The sequence below is a fragment of the Lagopus muta genome, chromosome Z, assembly GCF_023343835.1.
Source record: "Lagopus muta isolate bLagMut1 chromosome Z, bLagMut1 primary, whole genome shotgun sequence".
NCBI classification, from domain to species: domain Eukaryota; kingdom Metazoa; phylum Chordata; class Aves; order Galliformes; family Phasianidae; genus Lagopus; species Lagopus muta.
The window spans coordinates 9,717,823-9,735,185 of record NC_064472.1 but is presented as its reverse complement, the minus strand read 5'-3'; the positions used below and the strand labels follow the sequence as shown (position 1 = coordinate 9,735,185).

Below are 17,363 nucleotides of genomic sequence, written 5' to 3'. Positions count from 1 at the left end.
TTGAATGCAACAGGGAAAGGGAATCTTAGGAAAAGCAATCAGCAGCAGGTCTAGAGAATCACAGTTCTTGTTGTTACCAGTAAACGAGGAAGACAGGACACCTTCAATGTGTAGAAGAGCAAAATGTATTATGAATTCCTGAGGGTGAGTGTTATGAGGTAAAGAAGAGCAAAATGGAAAAGGAGACCTAAAGAGTTTGCAGAAACAGTTTCTAGAGAAAGTGAACATGAAATAATCTTAATTGCCCAATCTCTAATGCATGTGCCAGCAGTGACAGACATTACAGGATAGACACTGTGATGCAGAAGGTCTTTGTCTCTTCTTTCTAATATCTGCTCTTACATCAACACAATCTCACAAGAGGAAGAGACTGTGGGGTACAGGCATATATCAAAAGCTCCCAACAAAAGAAAGAGAACTATTCATATCTGCATATCAGATCTGCAGTCTGCTGTACATCAAGCCCAGAGTTAGCACTTTGTGAACTGACTTAGAGGTCAAAAACCATGTTCAAAAATTGTAAAAAGCCATTAGAACAGTACTGCAAGTGGTAGAATTTCTTTCTGGGAGTTTGTTGTGTGCTCTGTGCTTGTTCAGAAACAGTAAAATTCCTCTTCTAATGTGTGTGTGATGGAATTACACAAAGATTTGTTCAAAACGAGGACTGCCTGCAGGAGGAATTGTTCTAGCAGCACATTTTCACCACGAGCACAGACAGACTACACCAGACAGAGTCCAGCTACTTCTACAGGCCTTTCTATCACTGTACACTGCAAAAATAACCAGCTGCTGATCATAGCCATCATATCCTCAGGTTAAAAATTAAATTCTGATTTCAAAGCAGCTGAGATGACAATAAACAGAGCCTGACACATGGGTGTGGAGACTGCAGTTTTTCATGCAGTGTTCAGTTTTAATTCTCAGCCATAAAGCAGTTGTCCAAAACCAAAACAATAGAAATCTCTGCTCCAAAAGGAACGGGAAGGCAGTAGCAAGTCAGCTGGCACCCATTAGAAACTGTCTTACCTTCCATGGCATATTTCATATCCTGGGCAAAAAGACTCCACATCACCTCTGCGCTGATCTTACCAACAGCAAGCTCCTGAGGAAACCTGAGGGGACATTTGACAAAGGCTTTAACACATCTTCAAACAAAGAGTTCTTCTGTATTCAGCTCTGGACTAAACCACAAGCTGAAAATCTCAACAGACTTTTTCTTCACCCAGATAAATCATCAATTGGATTTTAGAGATCATGGACTCTACTGCATCACAAAGATGAAACAGTCTGAAAATAACACTGCTGTTCAGATTTATTTCAAGTCAAGAAGTCCAACCCCGGATATCTCTCCCAGAACAGGCATTTGCAGTAATTTTGGGAATGTGATCTCTATGCACTATGTGATTACTATGCACAGTAATCAGGTATCCTTCCCATGTTAAACTGGGGATATCTAGAGTGCATCTAACCTTCTGTGCATAACACTTTGTCAGAAACTTTCATCTCTGCCCTGTTGGATTGTTGAAGAGGCATCCAACAGATAAACAGAACAGTTTCAGTGTGCCAATCCCACCCAATGCAATGTCCTAGTGCAGCACAGAAAACCGTCTTCCTAAATAACAAAGTAAGGTACTATCACCATGGCACCGTTGTATGCATTAATGTGCATCTAGAGAAAAGAAAAGAAAACAAAAACAAAAGAACTCTCACCCCATTTTCAGGTGCCTCCCTGAGTTCAGGATTGTAATAATCAGGGTGTTTGTGTTCGAACGCCATCGTAACAGAACCTTTTGAAACTCTTCCATCGCAATCAGAAAGAGTTATTTATATAGACAGAGACAAATAAGACAGAAAGACAGACAGACAAGATAAGTACTTCTATAAATACACAATGACAGAAAGACAGAAAGCAGTGTAACATAAAGCAGAGCACACAGAGAGACAAGAATTAGCCATAAAGGACATAGAGGATTCTTACTGATTCAGTACTGGGGTATAAGAATTCTTGTCCTCCTCTATGATGGAAACTATCAAAGTGATGAGTTTGGGCCAGAAATCCAAGTTCCTGATACTGGGACCCTGTTCCTCAGGAGGAAGATCCTGACTTTTGTTCTGTGAAGGAAGTCATTGGAAAATTGGTGTCAATCTAAAGGGTAAAGAAGAAGCTGATAAATGCAGATCACCTTTCTCCTTACAAACCCCAAACAGTAACTACTTATGAGCACCTTTTTCTGAAGAATTTAAAGTTATTTATGTTCGCTGGCAACTTCCTTCATCTAATAGAAAACACAGTAACATGCCTAACCATGTTGCTTACCAGTGGCCTTAATTCTAGGTAATCTCCCTTTTGTCATTTGCCATGGCAATAGCAAATCAGGCTCCCAAGAACTGCTGAGACATCATTTTCTCTAAGCTAATCCCAAATACTTTCATTTTAAATATCCAGGTTGATGACTATATGCAGGTTGAAACATTCTACATTCATTACCACAGAGAGGCCAGCACAGCTCTTACAGATTTGAAAACTGTGTCTACAGATATATCCTGAGGGCAGAGCAGAATACCAGGTGACAGAAAACAGTATAAAACTTCACTGTTTGAGGTTTATCTACGCAAAAAAAAGTCTCCTTGATCAGTTTGTTGACTCAAAGTTGCATCAAACCTTCCATTCAAAACAAGAAATAAAGATGCTGAGACTGGGAAAGCAAATTGTAGTGTAATTAGTATAAAATAATTTATCATCTTCCACTTACTTGTTAGTGCTCATTAATTGATTACGAGTTCAGTGCATTCAGAAGACAAGTCACAGTTTTGTTTATGTTGGCTTTTTATATGAATTAGTATTTGCATGATTATCTTAGGTAAGCATTTTTGCCTACTTATTAGCTACTCACAGGATCTGTCTGGTACTCGCGACTGTACAGTTCATGACAGTTGTTGAAAATGTACTCATATGTGGAGTTGAGGCAAGCTTTTACACAGTCCTTCACTACCTGACTGGCTCGGGGTGGACTCTGAAGCTCTTGAACCTGCACAAAGACAACAAAAAGAGTCAAGATACTGTTTATAAATAGAACTGGGAAAGAACAAGTCACCAGTCTGGGAACTATCCAGGAAGCAGCAAACTTGCTTGCAGTGACTTGCACTGTCTGTGACCTGAAATAATAAATGAACAACTCTGCCCTGTCTCTTTGGCTTGCCTCTGCTGGTTCAAAACAGGAGTGACAGCACTTATGGCCCCACAGGATCATTGGATCACAGGAGAGATTTTGACATGTCAAGAAAGATTATTCTGAATAAATAAATCACATTGCTTAATGTGTACTATCTGAACCAAGTCAGCACAATTTCTACTAACTTACAGGATTTTGCTATAAAGACGTAGAACCAATGAACATGTAACAATTATCAGAGGAAAATACATCTAATCTGGAAAGTCTTGCTGAAGAACAAACACTTGTATGCTTTTAAATATAATACTTTAAGGGCATCTTCAACTACTGGCATTACTACATTTTAATTATACCATAATCCTACCTGACATGCCAGCTGATACACTTTCCCCTCTTGCAGCAGAAAAACAACACAGGTTACTTTAAAACTGCAAGAGGCATGATCTTGAGAATAAAACTATATTCAGAGATAGTTTTGATACTGTCACTACCTCTAAGCTTTTCAGAGTATTTCTACAAACTGAACTCTCAATGTAGGACTGAGTCTGAACCAAAAGTTCGTTTTGAAAGCTCTGAAACGCTATTTACCAAAGAGCTTAAGATAGAATTATAAGCACTTACTCAAATAGCTCACATGAGAAACTTGGTTTGTCATTGAAAGAACACAAATTACTACGAGACATGCTAACCCACTACAATAGTTAAAACAAAGCCTAGAAACAAAAGTCGAAAGTTGAAAATCGTCTCACTACATGTTGCTAAACAAGTGGCACATTAACATACAGAACATCTTTCACAAATCTGTACTGGGAGATACTATACCATTTCAGTATCTTACCCTGCAAGAAATACTTTCAAAAATATTTATTTGATAAAAGATAAACACTTGGGATAAATACTGTAGACAGTTAACAGGGAAAGCTTTGTTACGCTATTAACAGAAGCAAGTTATTTTTCTGAAGACATTTCCCTTCCTTTCTTCTCTCTTCTCCCATCCTCCAACTTTTTTCAAAATTAATATGTGCCAAATTTACAACTCAAGAACTCTAGGGAAAAAACAGCTTTCATCTCTGCGAAGCAAAACAGAATGAAGTACCGTGCATCTTTACTACATGGCCAAGGCCCTTAAGTGTCTAAAGCACAACAGCACATCAAAAATGGTTTAAGAATTACAAAACAAGACCTGCAGCAGGAACTGCAGAGGTTCTATTTCCACCCCCACACATAACACTACCTTCATCCTGAAAAAAGTAATGCTGGTCAGCAGATCCACTGTAGACTTCAGGTCCTGCAGCCGTTCCCGGCTGCTGGCTGGGAAGTTATTCTGTTGACAAGAAACGGAAGTCCTGTTGGAAAGCACAGTCTGATCCATGCAAAGCTTCAAGCATGTTCTAAATAAGGAAAGTGTCTTGGAAACATTTCCTGCTTGAGAAGCTTTTACCAGTCAAAACAATGTTCAGTAAATATGGCCTTTTTGCTGCAAGAGCTCATATGTTTGCTTAATTAAATTTCTTCTCATATGATTGTGAAGTCTGTGGATGCCAGGACACTGACAGCCCTCTGCAGTAGGAGAGGTATCTCCTTGGTGGCAGAAAGAGCAGGCAGTGAGCAACAGCCTTGCCTCCATCAGCCCCAGAACTACTGCTAAGGTTGCTTGCAGAGGTCCTTTACTTTCTGCACTTATCATTTGGTTTATCTTTTCTTCTGAAACACCAAGAGGTGTGGCATGTTTGCAATCTCCCTAGGGAATTAAATTCAACTGAAAAGTGAAAGCAAACATTTTTCACTACAGGAAGACATTATAACCACTTAGTTGCCTATAACATCCAATCTGCCAAGACAAGAACTCATCTACACGTGCTTCTGTTGCTCTGAAGCGCTCATTTTACATATTATCCCACCTGTCTGTAACCACAGTGTTCTCCTTCCACTCTTTGAGTTGTGCTGATGTTAGAGGTCTCACTGTCCTTTCCAGAAGATGTATGTGTGTGCACACAGATGCATTTACACACATACATACATGCACCACGCACACTGCGCTTGCACCAAGCTTTGTTTCTTTCAATAGACTGCTCCCTTTCTGAGCTCACACTCTGTGCTTTCTCCTACACTTACATTCTTTCCTTCCCAAGCCTTAACACTGTTCATGCTCTCCATGTTCTTATATTTGAAGAGATGTGACTGGTTATGTTGCAGTAGTAAAGGCAACCTCATTAACACAGTATATTCAAATTTACATATTCAAACTTTTCTTTTTTTTTTTTTTTCCTGAGGGCTTGCAGAAAATACGCCCCAGTAACACATTATTGGTTTAGTTCATTAAACCAGTGCAAGAAAATTAACGTTCCTTAGAGTTTGTTGTAGATGCTTAGTACTAGACAATTCTCCTCATACAGTTAATTTGTCCACACATCATCTCTTTCTGGCACTCAGAGTATTTACCAAAATCAAGATTTAAACACAACACGTTGAATGACATCCAAAGCCTACCACTGCACTCTGGAAAGAAAATATTCTGATTCAACACTTTCTTTTTGACAAATCCAGTGTGGAAATTCATAGGTTATTTACTGTTTATTTTTAAGTGTTTCCAAATACCCTGAATCAACATGCTGAGGATGACTTAATATGGGCAATTTAAGCTGTAAATTGCTGTACTTTCTCTTGCAAGTTGGTAGCTCCATGCAATACCTTCCAGACCAGTAGGGGTCTTAAAATAATGACTAAGAGGGCTCAGACTGTTTCTGCCAATTGCTGTCTAATTGCACAGCCAATTAGGAAACATCTAAATCATCTGAAGTGAACAAGTTTTACCTGGTCCTAACTTGTTTGTCCAAGGTTTAGTTCATGAACCACCCGAAAGCACTTTTTTTGAAGAGCAAACAAACGAAAAGGCATCACCACTACAGCTTCCTGTTGCCATGCCCTAATAGTTTTCCCTTTGCCTCCCAGTGGATCAGTGATCTCTTTGCACTTTTTCTTACTAGTAATGTAATTTTAGAATAGCTCATTACATAAATTCCTTTTATCTTCTTTCGTATCTTGCCCTTTCTATCCTTTTCTTTTTGCTCATCTTACTAATGCACTTCTTGCGTTAGTCCACTCATGTTTCCCTTTTCTGTCTACTTTTAAATACATAAACAAAAATCAAAGCTCACATTTTGTACCATATTCAATTTTTTTCATCAATCAGTCACTACTTAAAATTACCTGGCAAGGAATTAAAAAAAAAATCAAATTGCAAACTTGTAAAACTACACTGACTCTGGAGTAGAGTTAAGAAGCCTGACAGACTAATGCCACTACTTGAAACCTATCCTTTCCCCAGTGTCATGAAGTGGTGGCTGGAAATGTCATACTGAAAACTCAACTTATAGATCCAGATCAGTGAGCAGAGTCTGCCAGACTTAAAACAAATAACAACGCTGCCGGTTCTCTAAATGATTTCTGACTCCTGAATGAGAACAAGTTTGTTTTCCCTTTGTGGATGATACTTGAAGTAGCTGATAAGAAAAATTCAAAGAATTAATCCAGTCAGCTCACGTATCTGGGAAAGTATCAGAGATAAGGACAGTTCATAATCCTTAGATTATTTCAGGAGCCTTGAGGAAGGAATAATTGAAGAAAGAAGTTCATTTAAATTCTGTCCAAGGGAAAACAAAATTGTGTATTTGAGCAACAACAAGCTTGTCATGACAATTCAATAACACAAATAACCAACAGTTCAGAGATGTAAGAAAAATCAACATAGATGAAGAGATTCTATTTATTCTCACTTACCCTATACATGGAGAGATCGATCCGAAGTGAGTTATGAAGCTGGTCCAGTAGCTTAACAAATCGTTCTTTCTATTGGGCAAAAAACACCAACAAGCATCACATATCATCACTGTCCATTTGATGTTCTCAGTAAGAAGCACGGTATCAGAGAACTAGCTCAGGAGAGAGGGAGGAAGCACTACAGATGCATTGTTTTGTGTGCTAGGGTTTTTTGCCTTTAAGCAGTTGCTGTTTTTAAAAACAAATTTCTGAAACCATCAGACTGCACAATATATTTTATCAACAGCATCACCACACAGAATTTAATACAATTTGCTCGTGTCCGCACCATCTGTGCTCCAGTGTGATTTGAACATGAAGAGTAAACATCACAATGCATTGCACTGATTAATAAGATTAATAACTGAAATGTGTGATGGTGACAATAAGCCACGCTCTGCTTTGTCTAGTGCAGAAGAACTCTGCAACTTCCAGCTTCCTACAGATACAAAGTTCCTTAAACAGAGCAAGTCATTTATTGAAAGGCAGAAATAACACAGGCAAATTAGAGAAGTCCAGTTGTATCACCAAACATACCCCAAAATTGGAGGCTGCAAAGCGGTCTGAAGCAGACACGTTTGTGGAGGCAGTTGTGTGCGCATAGTAAGCGTTGATATTGGCAAGTAAGGTGCTCATCACAGCCGGCACACCTGGGCACATGTATTTGGAAGAAAGACAAGCAAAATGCCTGCAAAAGGACACTTCAGTAAGTCATTCTGGTCTCTTCTGTGTCATGCTACCTGACACTGTGTACAGTATCTGCAACCCAACTCTTAGTCAAGTTTCCTATCCCTTCAACAGCTACTCTGCTGTAGGTAACACCTCGAACACAGGCAAATTGTTTTCTCCTTTTCATTCAATCCCTAGCATTTTGCTTCAAGTTTTTCACAAAACATGCCATTTATACAATAGATAAGTGAGAAAAAAAAAGAAAAATCCTTTTAGCACAGCCCTTTTCATGTCACAAAACAGTTTCTCAACAATCTGTTGTCACTAGCTTTTGACATTAGTGATACTCTGAGTACAAGAGCCAAGCCTGGCACAGAGAGATTGATATAATGTACAGTTACCTGAAGCCGCCACAGGTTCTGAGGGGCCACGAGGCAGCAGCAATTGCAAAGCATTTAACCACAGCAAAATCACACACTATTATTTCTGTGCTGCACTGATAAGCTATTCCTTAGAGCTAACCCTTCCAGCCTTCAGGAGGCATGCTCATTTGTTGGTTGGTTGTCTTTTTCTTTTTCTTTTTCTTCATTTAACTGCTCCCATTAATGTGCAAGGAATTGTCCTGCAGGAAATCTCAAAATTAAGCCAGAAGCACTCAAGCTTGTGAAATGATTAGACAATCAAAGAAAATCTGTCAGACGAAGATGAGAGGGGGAAATAATCAGACTTAGGAGGTCTGATATTATAAGATGTGGTAAGTCAAGTTCATTCCAACAGACAGGAGAATTTGTAGGTTTTAAGCTGCTCTTCAAGCAGGAACCCTTACAGAAGTCTCAAACTAAATCTGGGAACTATTTTCCCAAACGTAGTTTTCCCTCAAGGAAATCACCACAGAAATCAGATTTGGTGCTAATTAACCTACAAATAATTATAATCAAAAAAAGCTCCAGTGAGAGAATTCCACAGAAACACACAAATAGGTGTTTCAGACAAATATGACCATGGAATGGAATCATAGAATCCTTAGAGTCAGAAGGGACCTTTACAGGCCATCTGGTCCAGCTCCTCTGCAATGAACAGGGACATGTGCTGCCAGATCAGGCTGCCCAGGTTGATCCAGCTTTGCTTTGAAAGTCTCCACGGATGGGGCACGATGGCTGTTCATGAATGTGAACTTGCTCATTACACAATATCTACATACCAGCTGTCTTTCATGCACTCAATAGATTTAGACAAACAAAATGGGTGTGCCTAGCTTGAAAAAGAGGAGGTGTAAGAAGTACTGAATGTCTCTAATAAACATCATTACTGCTTAACAAAAAGGGGAGGATTAGCAAGAGAGCTGAGCCAGGCCAAAATCCTTTAAGAGGGACAAATTAAAGAAGCAGCAATATGCAGCAGTTACAGCGTAGGAAATTCCAAGGAAGATTTTGCAGCTTGGATTACAAACAGGAATTTCTTCCCTCAAGTAATACAGTCCAAGGACAGGAACCCAGAGAGGTGGTGGATCTCCATCCTCGGATATGTTCAAGGAACTGAAAGAGGCTCTGATTTGCCTTTTTCAGCTTCCGGGATAGCCCTTTTATGAGCCAGGACTAAACCTCCAGAGGTATCTTTCAGTAGCATTCCATTTTGGCTTAAATTAGCAGGCGTTAAAAGATGCTTGCATAAGAACATAGCATAACTCATCCAAGGACTCAACCAAAATGATAAGCTTCAGAAGTGAACTTTTTCAAATTCGTTTGCTGTATCTAATATTATGTTTGAAATAAGAAATGAGCTAAGCATAGCACTGCTTTAAGCAGAAGGGCTAATCCCAAATACACATAGAAGTTCAGTGACATGGAAAGTGCTCTTGAAGACCGAAAACTGCATGAGCCTAGATCTGAAGAGAACAAATCAATGCTCCATTACTCAAACTTCCTGCAAACCCCATCAGCACTAACTGGAAGATCAGTGACCTCCCTCATCTGTATTAATTGCTGTAAGAAACCTATAGGACAAACACTTTCACAAAACCTCTTCCCTTTTCGCACTACCAAAAAACTTCAGTAAAATCCTTGGATAACATCTTTTTAATAGTAGAGCATTCAAATAGAGATTTAAGAGTTTTAGAACAGGAATGGTTAAATAACAATAATAAAGCATGGACCTTTACACTCATAATGTCGGTGTAATTCTTTAGAATACGTTTTAAAGGTAAAGGTGCTCATACAAACTGCTCAGGTGGAGGCTTAATTCCAGCATTTTGTGAGACAGTAATTTCCAGATTTGGAGGAAATCAGTGATTCAGAGACATGCAGTCTTCCTTTTCACAGTACACCCCATAAGGAGTAACTGTTAATGCCTTCTATTATCAACACACTTAATCTTCTGAATCAGTCACATCAATGAGTTACTGTGGATGTCTGCACCAAAGACAACACCGAATGCATCTTACGTCATGGCCTGGTATATTGATTCGATGCCATAGCGCATTGCAAATTCGTCCACGATCTCTTGGGCTGTCTCATCAAAATACACCTTCCAGGCATCGTCTCCTTTGGCATCAGGGATCTTCACCACCCCATTCCCTTGCACGTCTGTGAGATGGTGAAAGAGGTTCTGAAGGATAAAACAAGAGTGAAATTATACGTAAGGCTGCTGAAGCTGCCAAGTGAGTTTGATGACCAGCTTGGAAGTGCTGGGAAGGAAGCACTAATACACATTTCATTACCCTCTTCCCTTTTTCCTTCCCCCTAGATATTATGCATTTTTGAGCTTTGACTTTCTTTTCATACAGCATGCTCCAAGCTGAATTTTTCCGCACATATACCTACAACTTTATCCACTCAACACTGAGAATGATGCAGAGGAGTGCTTCAGTGTAGTGAAATCAGACTAATTAGCTTCCTGATACCTACACACTTCTGTCCTCAAATAAATGACTTAGCATGGACAAGCTATTTAAACTAGATGAAGCAACAGCCCTGTATCAGCTTTGTAATTATTATTACACAGTAGAACAGTCCAAATGTTTCTTTTCTGAAAAACACCCTTTAAAACACCCTTAACAACTAGACACTTTTATTATTATTCATCATAACCTCTCACTTTTTCTAACACAGGAATGTATTTCAGCTATCACTGCTGTGCAGAATTTGCAATTCAGTTTACTGGATTTCTTGGCAATCCTCAACTTTATGTCACAGATTCATCAGCTTATCAGACAGCTGGCTCCCTACAGTAAGGGATGCAAAAGTCTAATGATCTAATTGGCAGGACTCTGCTTTACACTACTTTTCCTGATTAAATTATTCTAGCTGTAAATCATATTTATTTTATGATGCACAAATGAAAGAAGATGATACTTAAAAAGGATATATTTGCAGGAAAAAGAACAACAAGCAGGAAGTAAATGATTATACATGCTCAGAAAGCCAAAAATTAAATGGTTTACCAAACAGAAGCAGTCACTGAATTAAAACTCAAGAAAAACTACACACTGAAGGACACAGCACAGTCTACTAAAAGAAACCAATGTTCATTTAAACTTAGCATGATTTTTTCCTGATAAGATCAGAAGACACGGCAGGGACCTTCTAGCCCACTGTAACTGTTACTGAAGTCATCTGCCCTTCCTCTCTAATCTGGATTTACTTAGACTTTACCGGACACTGTGATATTGTTCTATACAAGGTGGGAGGGTCTATGGCTACCCTTCCTTATTGAGGCACTTAGAGAGTGATCCTTGTCCCTGACAGATAGGCTGGGCACTGTGAATCTCAGATATTCTCATTAGCCATCCTTGAGTTTCTCCCAGCTTCCGTAGCACTGCCTGCCCATCTTGGGCCATGTTGAGACAGATCAGTACTCAGCCATCACAGCTTATCTTCTATTCTCTAATAGCTGTCCACAGCTACACACCACTGCAACAGTGCAGAGGAATTTATACAAACAGTGCCAACACCACTCAATGGACATAGCCAACTCTGCATCCTGATTAGAATTTAATCATAAAGCAGCAGTAGAAAATGTTACTTTTCACATTATAGCTCATCATGCATCACAGGCCAACTGCTCAGACAGAAACTGCAATGACATAACTACTCCTTGTTGTCAACAGTACACCAGCAGTTATGTTCACCACACTGAGACAAGCAGCAATAAAAAACACAGCATATTCCATTTCCATGGAAATGCTGCATGTCTGGGACCTCAGAGGGAATGAGCAAAGTTTATTCATGAAGCGTATCTGGGCTGGAGTCTGCCATTTTAGTAGGCTTTCTGGAAGGAAAGATACAGATGGAATGCATGCTGAACACATCATCCAAGGAAATACAGAAGTTTCTTCCTGTTAAACTTATGGAAGCTCTAAGTTGGACCAGTGTCTATTCTGTGCTTGACAAAAGCACAGCTGTGACAAGTGGGACAGTGTGAACCAGATAGCACTTGGCGTCGTAGGGAGAACCTAAAGCCTTCCTGACAAATGCAGACCTGGTGACTCACTGTCTTTCCAGGCCTGCAGGGCAGGAGAAAAAAGGCTCACGTAAGGTCAGAAGGAACATTACAAGGAAATAAAAGGTCACAAAATTACTTCTTCTTCAGAAAGGAGGAACATCATAATGACCAAGTTTAATTGCTCTTTACCTCATGAAGGCAAGTGTACTGAATGTGATATGGAGCCACCTTCTCCTCGCCTTTGATCTCCACACTGATTTGCAGACGGATAGCCCCAGACACTGCAGACTTATCTGTTCTTTTCTCTAGAAGGAAAAACCATCAGCTATTACATGTATTTTTCATGTTCAGAGCACAGCTACCTTGGGGTGACAATGCTGGAAAAGAAACTGCTGGAAACTCAGGATTAACCTATGATAGCAATGCCATGGAGAAAATTTTCTGATTTTTTTTACTTCAAAGCAGTAAAAATTAAGTAGATACCAGCAAAACAGCTGCCACAATGCACTCTCAGTATGACACATCTAGCTGTAACAACGTCCTTTTATATATAAGCCAGCCCTTCTGACAGCAATTGTGCTATAGCACCCCAGGCTTAGATTTAGTTAGCCCAACTAGAACCTTCAAGGAAAGTACTGCAAACTTCTCCAGACTACGACTCATATTAGAGCAGGCAAAAAAGTTCACAATATCACATGTACAGCCACGATGAGGTTTTACCAAAACCACCAAGCAAATATCAGGAAGATGATGCTCCCTTTCCAAGGACAGGGATCTAAAGAGGGATCTCCCTTTTCCAAGGATTGAGCTGACTGATACAGAATCTGTTCCTGATTTGATTACAGTTCTAAGCTGCTGGGAACTGCTGATGTTGTCTTATGAAGAAGATTCTGGTTGTCCTACGATTATTACCATGTCCATCAACTCAGCACGACCTGGTTACTAGTCATTTCTTTCTACTACACCTTATTTTGTCAAATTGGAAAGATTTCAATGAATCCCAACCCAGCACCATGAACTTGTATGTCTTAGAGTCTGGCAGAGTGCTTGTGCTAGTGCAAAAAAGGGCAAGGTCAGGAACTGTCACCAGCATAGGCAGAGTCCAGGCCCTTCCCAAGCATTTTTATATTTTGCTTTTCAGTGCCAACAGGAAAAAAGCCATCACCATTCTCACATGCTATTCTGCAGTATTTCACTTCAACTGGGATCAAAGCCTGGTAGCTTTCCTGCAGCAGCATAACGTCCCTCACAGTCATCTAACCATGAAGGCTTTTTTTTTTTTGTCCTTTCTTGCAAACTACATGTGTAGTACCCAAACAAACAGGTGACTGCTTTCAATCCCAAAGCTGCACTCACCAAGGTTGTACCACACATCCATTTCTCCGCTCAATGTACGGACTTCAATGATCGTCTGCCCTAGGAAATCATCTGACTCACGCTTCAGCCTCTGCTTGACTCGAGACTTGATGTCATCGTCTTCATCCCACACTCGCACCTTGATCCGGTCGGAGGAATTATGGCACTCACTGAGAACAAGACAGATGTGATATTGAAAAGCTCATTACGCAGCTGACATTTCTACACTGCATGCTTTATGTTCTTTTTGACCTGCTAGCCTAAGTACAGAGTGGCACATAAACAAGAGGCAAACAAACAGCCACTTCATTTCAGAGCACAGACTCCGACAGGAACCACAGAACAATTCTGGTGAACTCTAACTGCTCTGGAGACATATTAGATGCTGCACTTCACACTCACACTAAAGGAGAGTGCCCTGCCCACAGAGAGTGCAACCACCAACTTCAGGTTTGCTAAGTGACTGTGACCCTTCTGCTCTTCTTCATCTTCAGAAGCAGCTCCTTGATTTGGGGAATTATTTACTCCTGTTGGTTTTGCCACGAAGCGAAAGGACGATATGGTCAAGGTCTATGATAAATACATTTAATGATATTTTGTAATACGAAAAAGAACTGAGGTGGAGGTAGTTCTGTTACTTCAAGACAGTCACAAAGCAGTAGTGCACTAACATACAATACATTATAACCAGATGATACAAACGCTGCCTGTGAGTGGGATGAAAGGGTGAGATACAATAGTTGCAAAGTTGGTATGTAACTACTAGAATTGATTATGCCTACTATTCACAGCTCAGATTGATACTTTCTCTACACCTTGAGCAAATCAGTAAGGACATTTCCATTAAAAATACAGCTTACTCTTTGCTGAACCTGCAGGCTTCAGTCTAATGCACAGGCAGAAATTGCAGCCCCCTGTTTTTAGGTGCTCATATGCCTTTCGTAGATGCAAACAGGCTCCTGAGTGGCAGAAGTGGGTGGAAGGACCTTACAATAAGAGCTTTGTTCATCTACAGGATATGCAATACAATAGAGCAATTTGAATGCTTGCATGAGACCATAACAAGGGTAATTACTCACCATAACCACTACAAATGCCTCTCAAGGAAATAAAACCTATGAAAACAGGCAATTTCAGCTGAAGGCCCATTTTCCAGCCTTTTTAACATTAATGTGCTGCATCTGTTGCTAAGCAACAGGAAGAAGGAAGAAATGGGTCAGAAGAGATCTGCCAAGCCTGGTCAATAAGATGTGGCAGTGATTGGTATTTGCATGCTCCCTACCAAAAATCATTTGGGCTCCTGTGGCTGCTACTGTGATATTCAACTGATTAACAGACATCCATGCAGCTTCTAAAGATTTTTCCAGCAAAGACAGATATCTGGGAATGACACTAAGAAAGTTAGGGGCAATTCCAAGCAGCCTTGATCACTGCAGAAAGCATTCCTACTCCCTTCCTTTTCTGTGCAATCGAAGCTGTATTTAGAGATCAGAAGAAAGAAGGTTCAGTGTTTTTCTCTTTCCTCCTCCTCAACTTCAAGGATATCTTCCTTTGATAAAAATATGCACCAAATGCACACAAGCTGGGAATGCTCAGAATGGTGCTCTCTGTAAGCTCCCAAATTTAACTGAGCATATTGCTTTATCTACCGGCAACACTGCTCAAGTGCATAAAAGAACTCCTCTGTTCCTGACACAGTGCAGTAATGTACATCTCAGCAGTACCCTACAGCCTCAGTGTTCAGGACGCGGTTACCTAAAAACACAGATTGGTACACAGTGACATTTACAAAGTACCAGCAAGTTAGCTCCTGACATCTTCAAATTTCAACTTCTGGCACTGCAGCTCTTTGTCAAAACAGCTTTGATCTTATTTTTCCTTCCTATCAGTGGTGAAAAAATGGCTCTTTCCTTTACATTCACTGTTAAGCTCTAAATCTACCTCATGTCCAATATGCATTGCCCTGCACTTCCCAAATGGCTATCATCCTTTGCTTGCGCTGCAGCAGAATAACTCACTGCTAAGAGCCACAGGAAACTTCCCAGTCACATATACCAAACTACTGAATTTTCTACTTCACTGCACTTTTCTCTTTTGTTTTTAGGAGACTGCTCAACTTGTATTCCTTATGCTGATCCCATGCCAGAGAGAGTGCCTTATCACTCACTGACAGCAGCTGAAATCCTTAGGCTGGTGGCTTACCCATAAAATACCTCCATTAAGTCTGTAAAAAACACAGTTCTTGCTTTCAGAGAAGACAGATAGTTGTGTCAACACTAGTTCACCTTCCAGAGCACACCCCAAACAGAACCATATATACTGAGTTACTTGATTTTAGATTATAACAATTTTTCTACCTAAATGGATGAGGGAAAAGGTGGATAAGGGAAAGGCTGCTGGTGTAGTCTACATAGGCTTCAGCAAAGCCTTCGACACCATCCCTCATGGTGTTGTCCTGCAGAAGCTGGCAGCCTGTGGTTTGGACAAGTACACTCTATACCAGGCAAAGAACTGGCTGGAGGGCCAGGCCCAGCGTGGAATTGAATGGAGCTAAATCCAGCTGGCATCCAGTCATGAGTGGTGTTGCCCAGGGAGTTGGTATTGAGGCCTGTTCTGCTCAATATCATGCCCTAGATGAGGGCACAGAGTGCACCCTCAGTAAGTTTGTAGATACACCAAGTTGGCAGGAAGTGTCGATCTGCCTGGGGGTAGAAAGGCCCTACAGAGGGATCTGGACAGGCTGCATTGCTGAGTTAAACCAATGGGAGACCATTCAACAAGACCAAGTGCCACAGCAACCGCAGGCAACACTACAGGCTTGGGGTGGAGTGGCTGGAAGACTGCGTAGAGGAAATGGACCTGGGGGCATTGATTGGTGCTCGGCTGAACAGGAGCATGCAGTGTGCCCGGGTGGCCAAGAAGGCCAATGGCATCTTGGCTTGCATCAGGAACGGTGTTGCCAGCAGGAGCAGGGAAGTGATGGTCTGTCTGTATTCTGCCCTGGTGAGGCCGCACCTCCAGTGCTGTGTCCAGTTTTGGGCCCCACACTGCAAGAAAGACATGGAGGCCCTGGAGCGGGTTCAGAGACCAGCAAAGAGGCTGTGAGGGGTCCAGAGCACAGGGCTTATGAGGGGCAGCTGAAGGAGCTGGAATTGTTCAGACTTAAGAGGAGGCCCAGGGGAGACCTTATGGCTCTCTGGAACTTCTTGAGTTGTGGTGAGCTGAGTGTCGGCCTTTTCTCCCATGTAATTAGCAATAGGACTAGAGGGAAAGGCCTCAAGTTGCACCAGGGGAGATTCAGGCTGGATACTTCTTCTCTAAGTGAGTGGTGAAGCTCTGGAATGGGCTGCCCAGGCAGGTGGTGTGGAGTCACAGTCCCTGGAGGTGTTCAATAAACATTTACATGTTAAACTAAGGGTTTAGTGGGATATACTGGTAGCAGGTGGATGGTTGAACTGGATGATCCTGGAGGTCTTTTCCAACCTTGGTGATTCTATGACTCTAATAAAAAACGGCTTCCCATTAGCAACTGTAACATAATTCCCCAAATTTTGACAACAAGTTCTGTTGGCTGAAACTTTCCCCTTAGTTACTACAAGAGCTGGCAGATTTCTAAAAATGCCTGCCCCACTTCTTGCTAGACTTTTATGAAGGCTGGTTTCCTAATGATCTGCGTGCACACAGAAGTCTGCCCAGCCTCCCGCAGCTCAGCTCCCACAGCTTTCCAAAGAAAATGCAGACAGGGGGAACACTCTGTGACCTCATTACAGGAAAGAAACTACCGAACATGTTCAGATCCATTTCAAAGTGTGAGGGGCTGGAAACCAGGTTCTCTTTGTTCCATGACTCAGAAAATGGCTACTTTTTCTTTTGTACCTATATTCTTCTGATATTTGCAGTGGTGAC

The 17,363-nt window shown here is 41.0% G+C and overlaps 1 protein-coding gene across 9 annotated transcripts in view; it reads right to left on the bottom strand.

Moving 5' to 3' along the window:
• The window catches only part of UNC13B (unc-13 homolog B), a 206,076-nt gene that overhangs the window by 48,228 nt on the left and 140,485 nt on the right, over positions 1-17,363 (bottom strand). For all 9 annotated transcript variants that reach the window (XM_048930940.1, XM_048930942.1, XM_048930943.1 and 6 more), the window contains 9 exons: positions 13,458-13,627; positions 12,291-12,406; positions 10,102-10,265; positions 7,530-7,680; positions 6,954-7,022; positions 4,408-4,497; positions 2,895-3,029; positions 1,979-2,112; positions 1,027-1,112 (listed from right to left, as the gene is read on the bottom strand). In XM_048930940.1, coding sequence (XP_048786897.1) covers positions 1,027-1,112; positions 1,979-2,112; positions 2,895-3,029; positions 4,408-4,497; positions 6,954-7,022; positions 7,530-7,680; positions 10,102-10,265; positions 12,291-12,406; positions 13,458-13,627 — 1,115 coding nt within the window. The remainder of the gene's footprint in view (positions 1-1,026; positions 1,113-1,978; positions 2,113-2,894; positions 3,030-4,407; positions 4,498-6,953; positions 7,023-7,529; positions 7,681-10,101; positions 10,266-12,290; positions 12,407-13,457; positions 13,628-17,363) is intronic.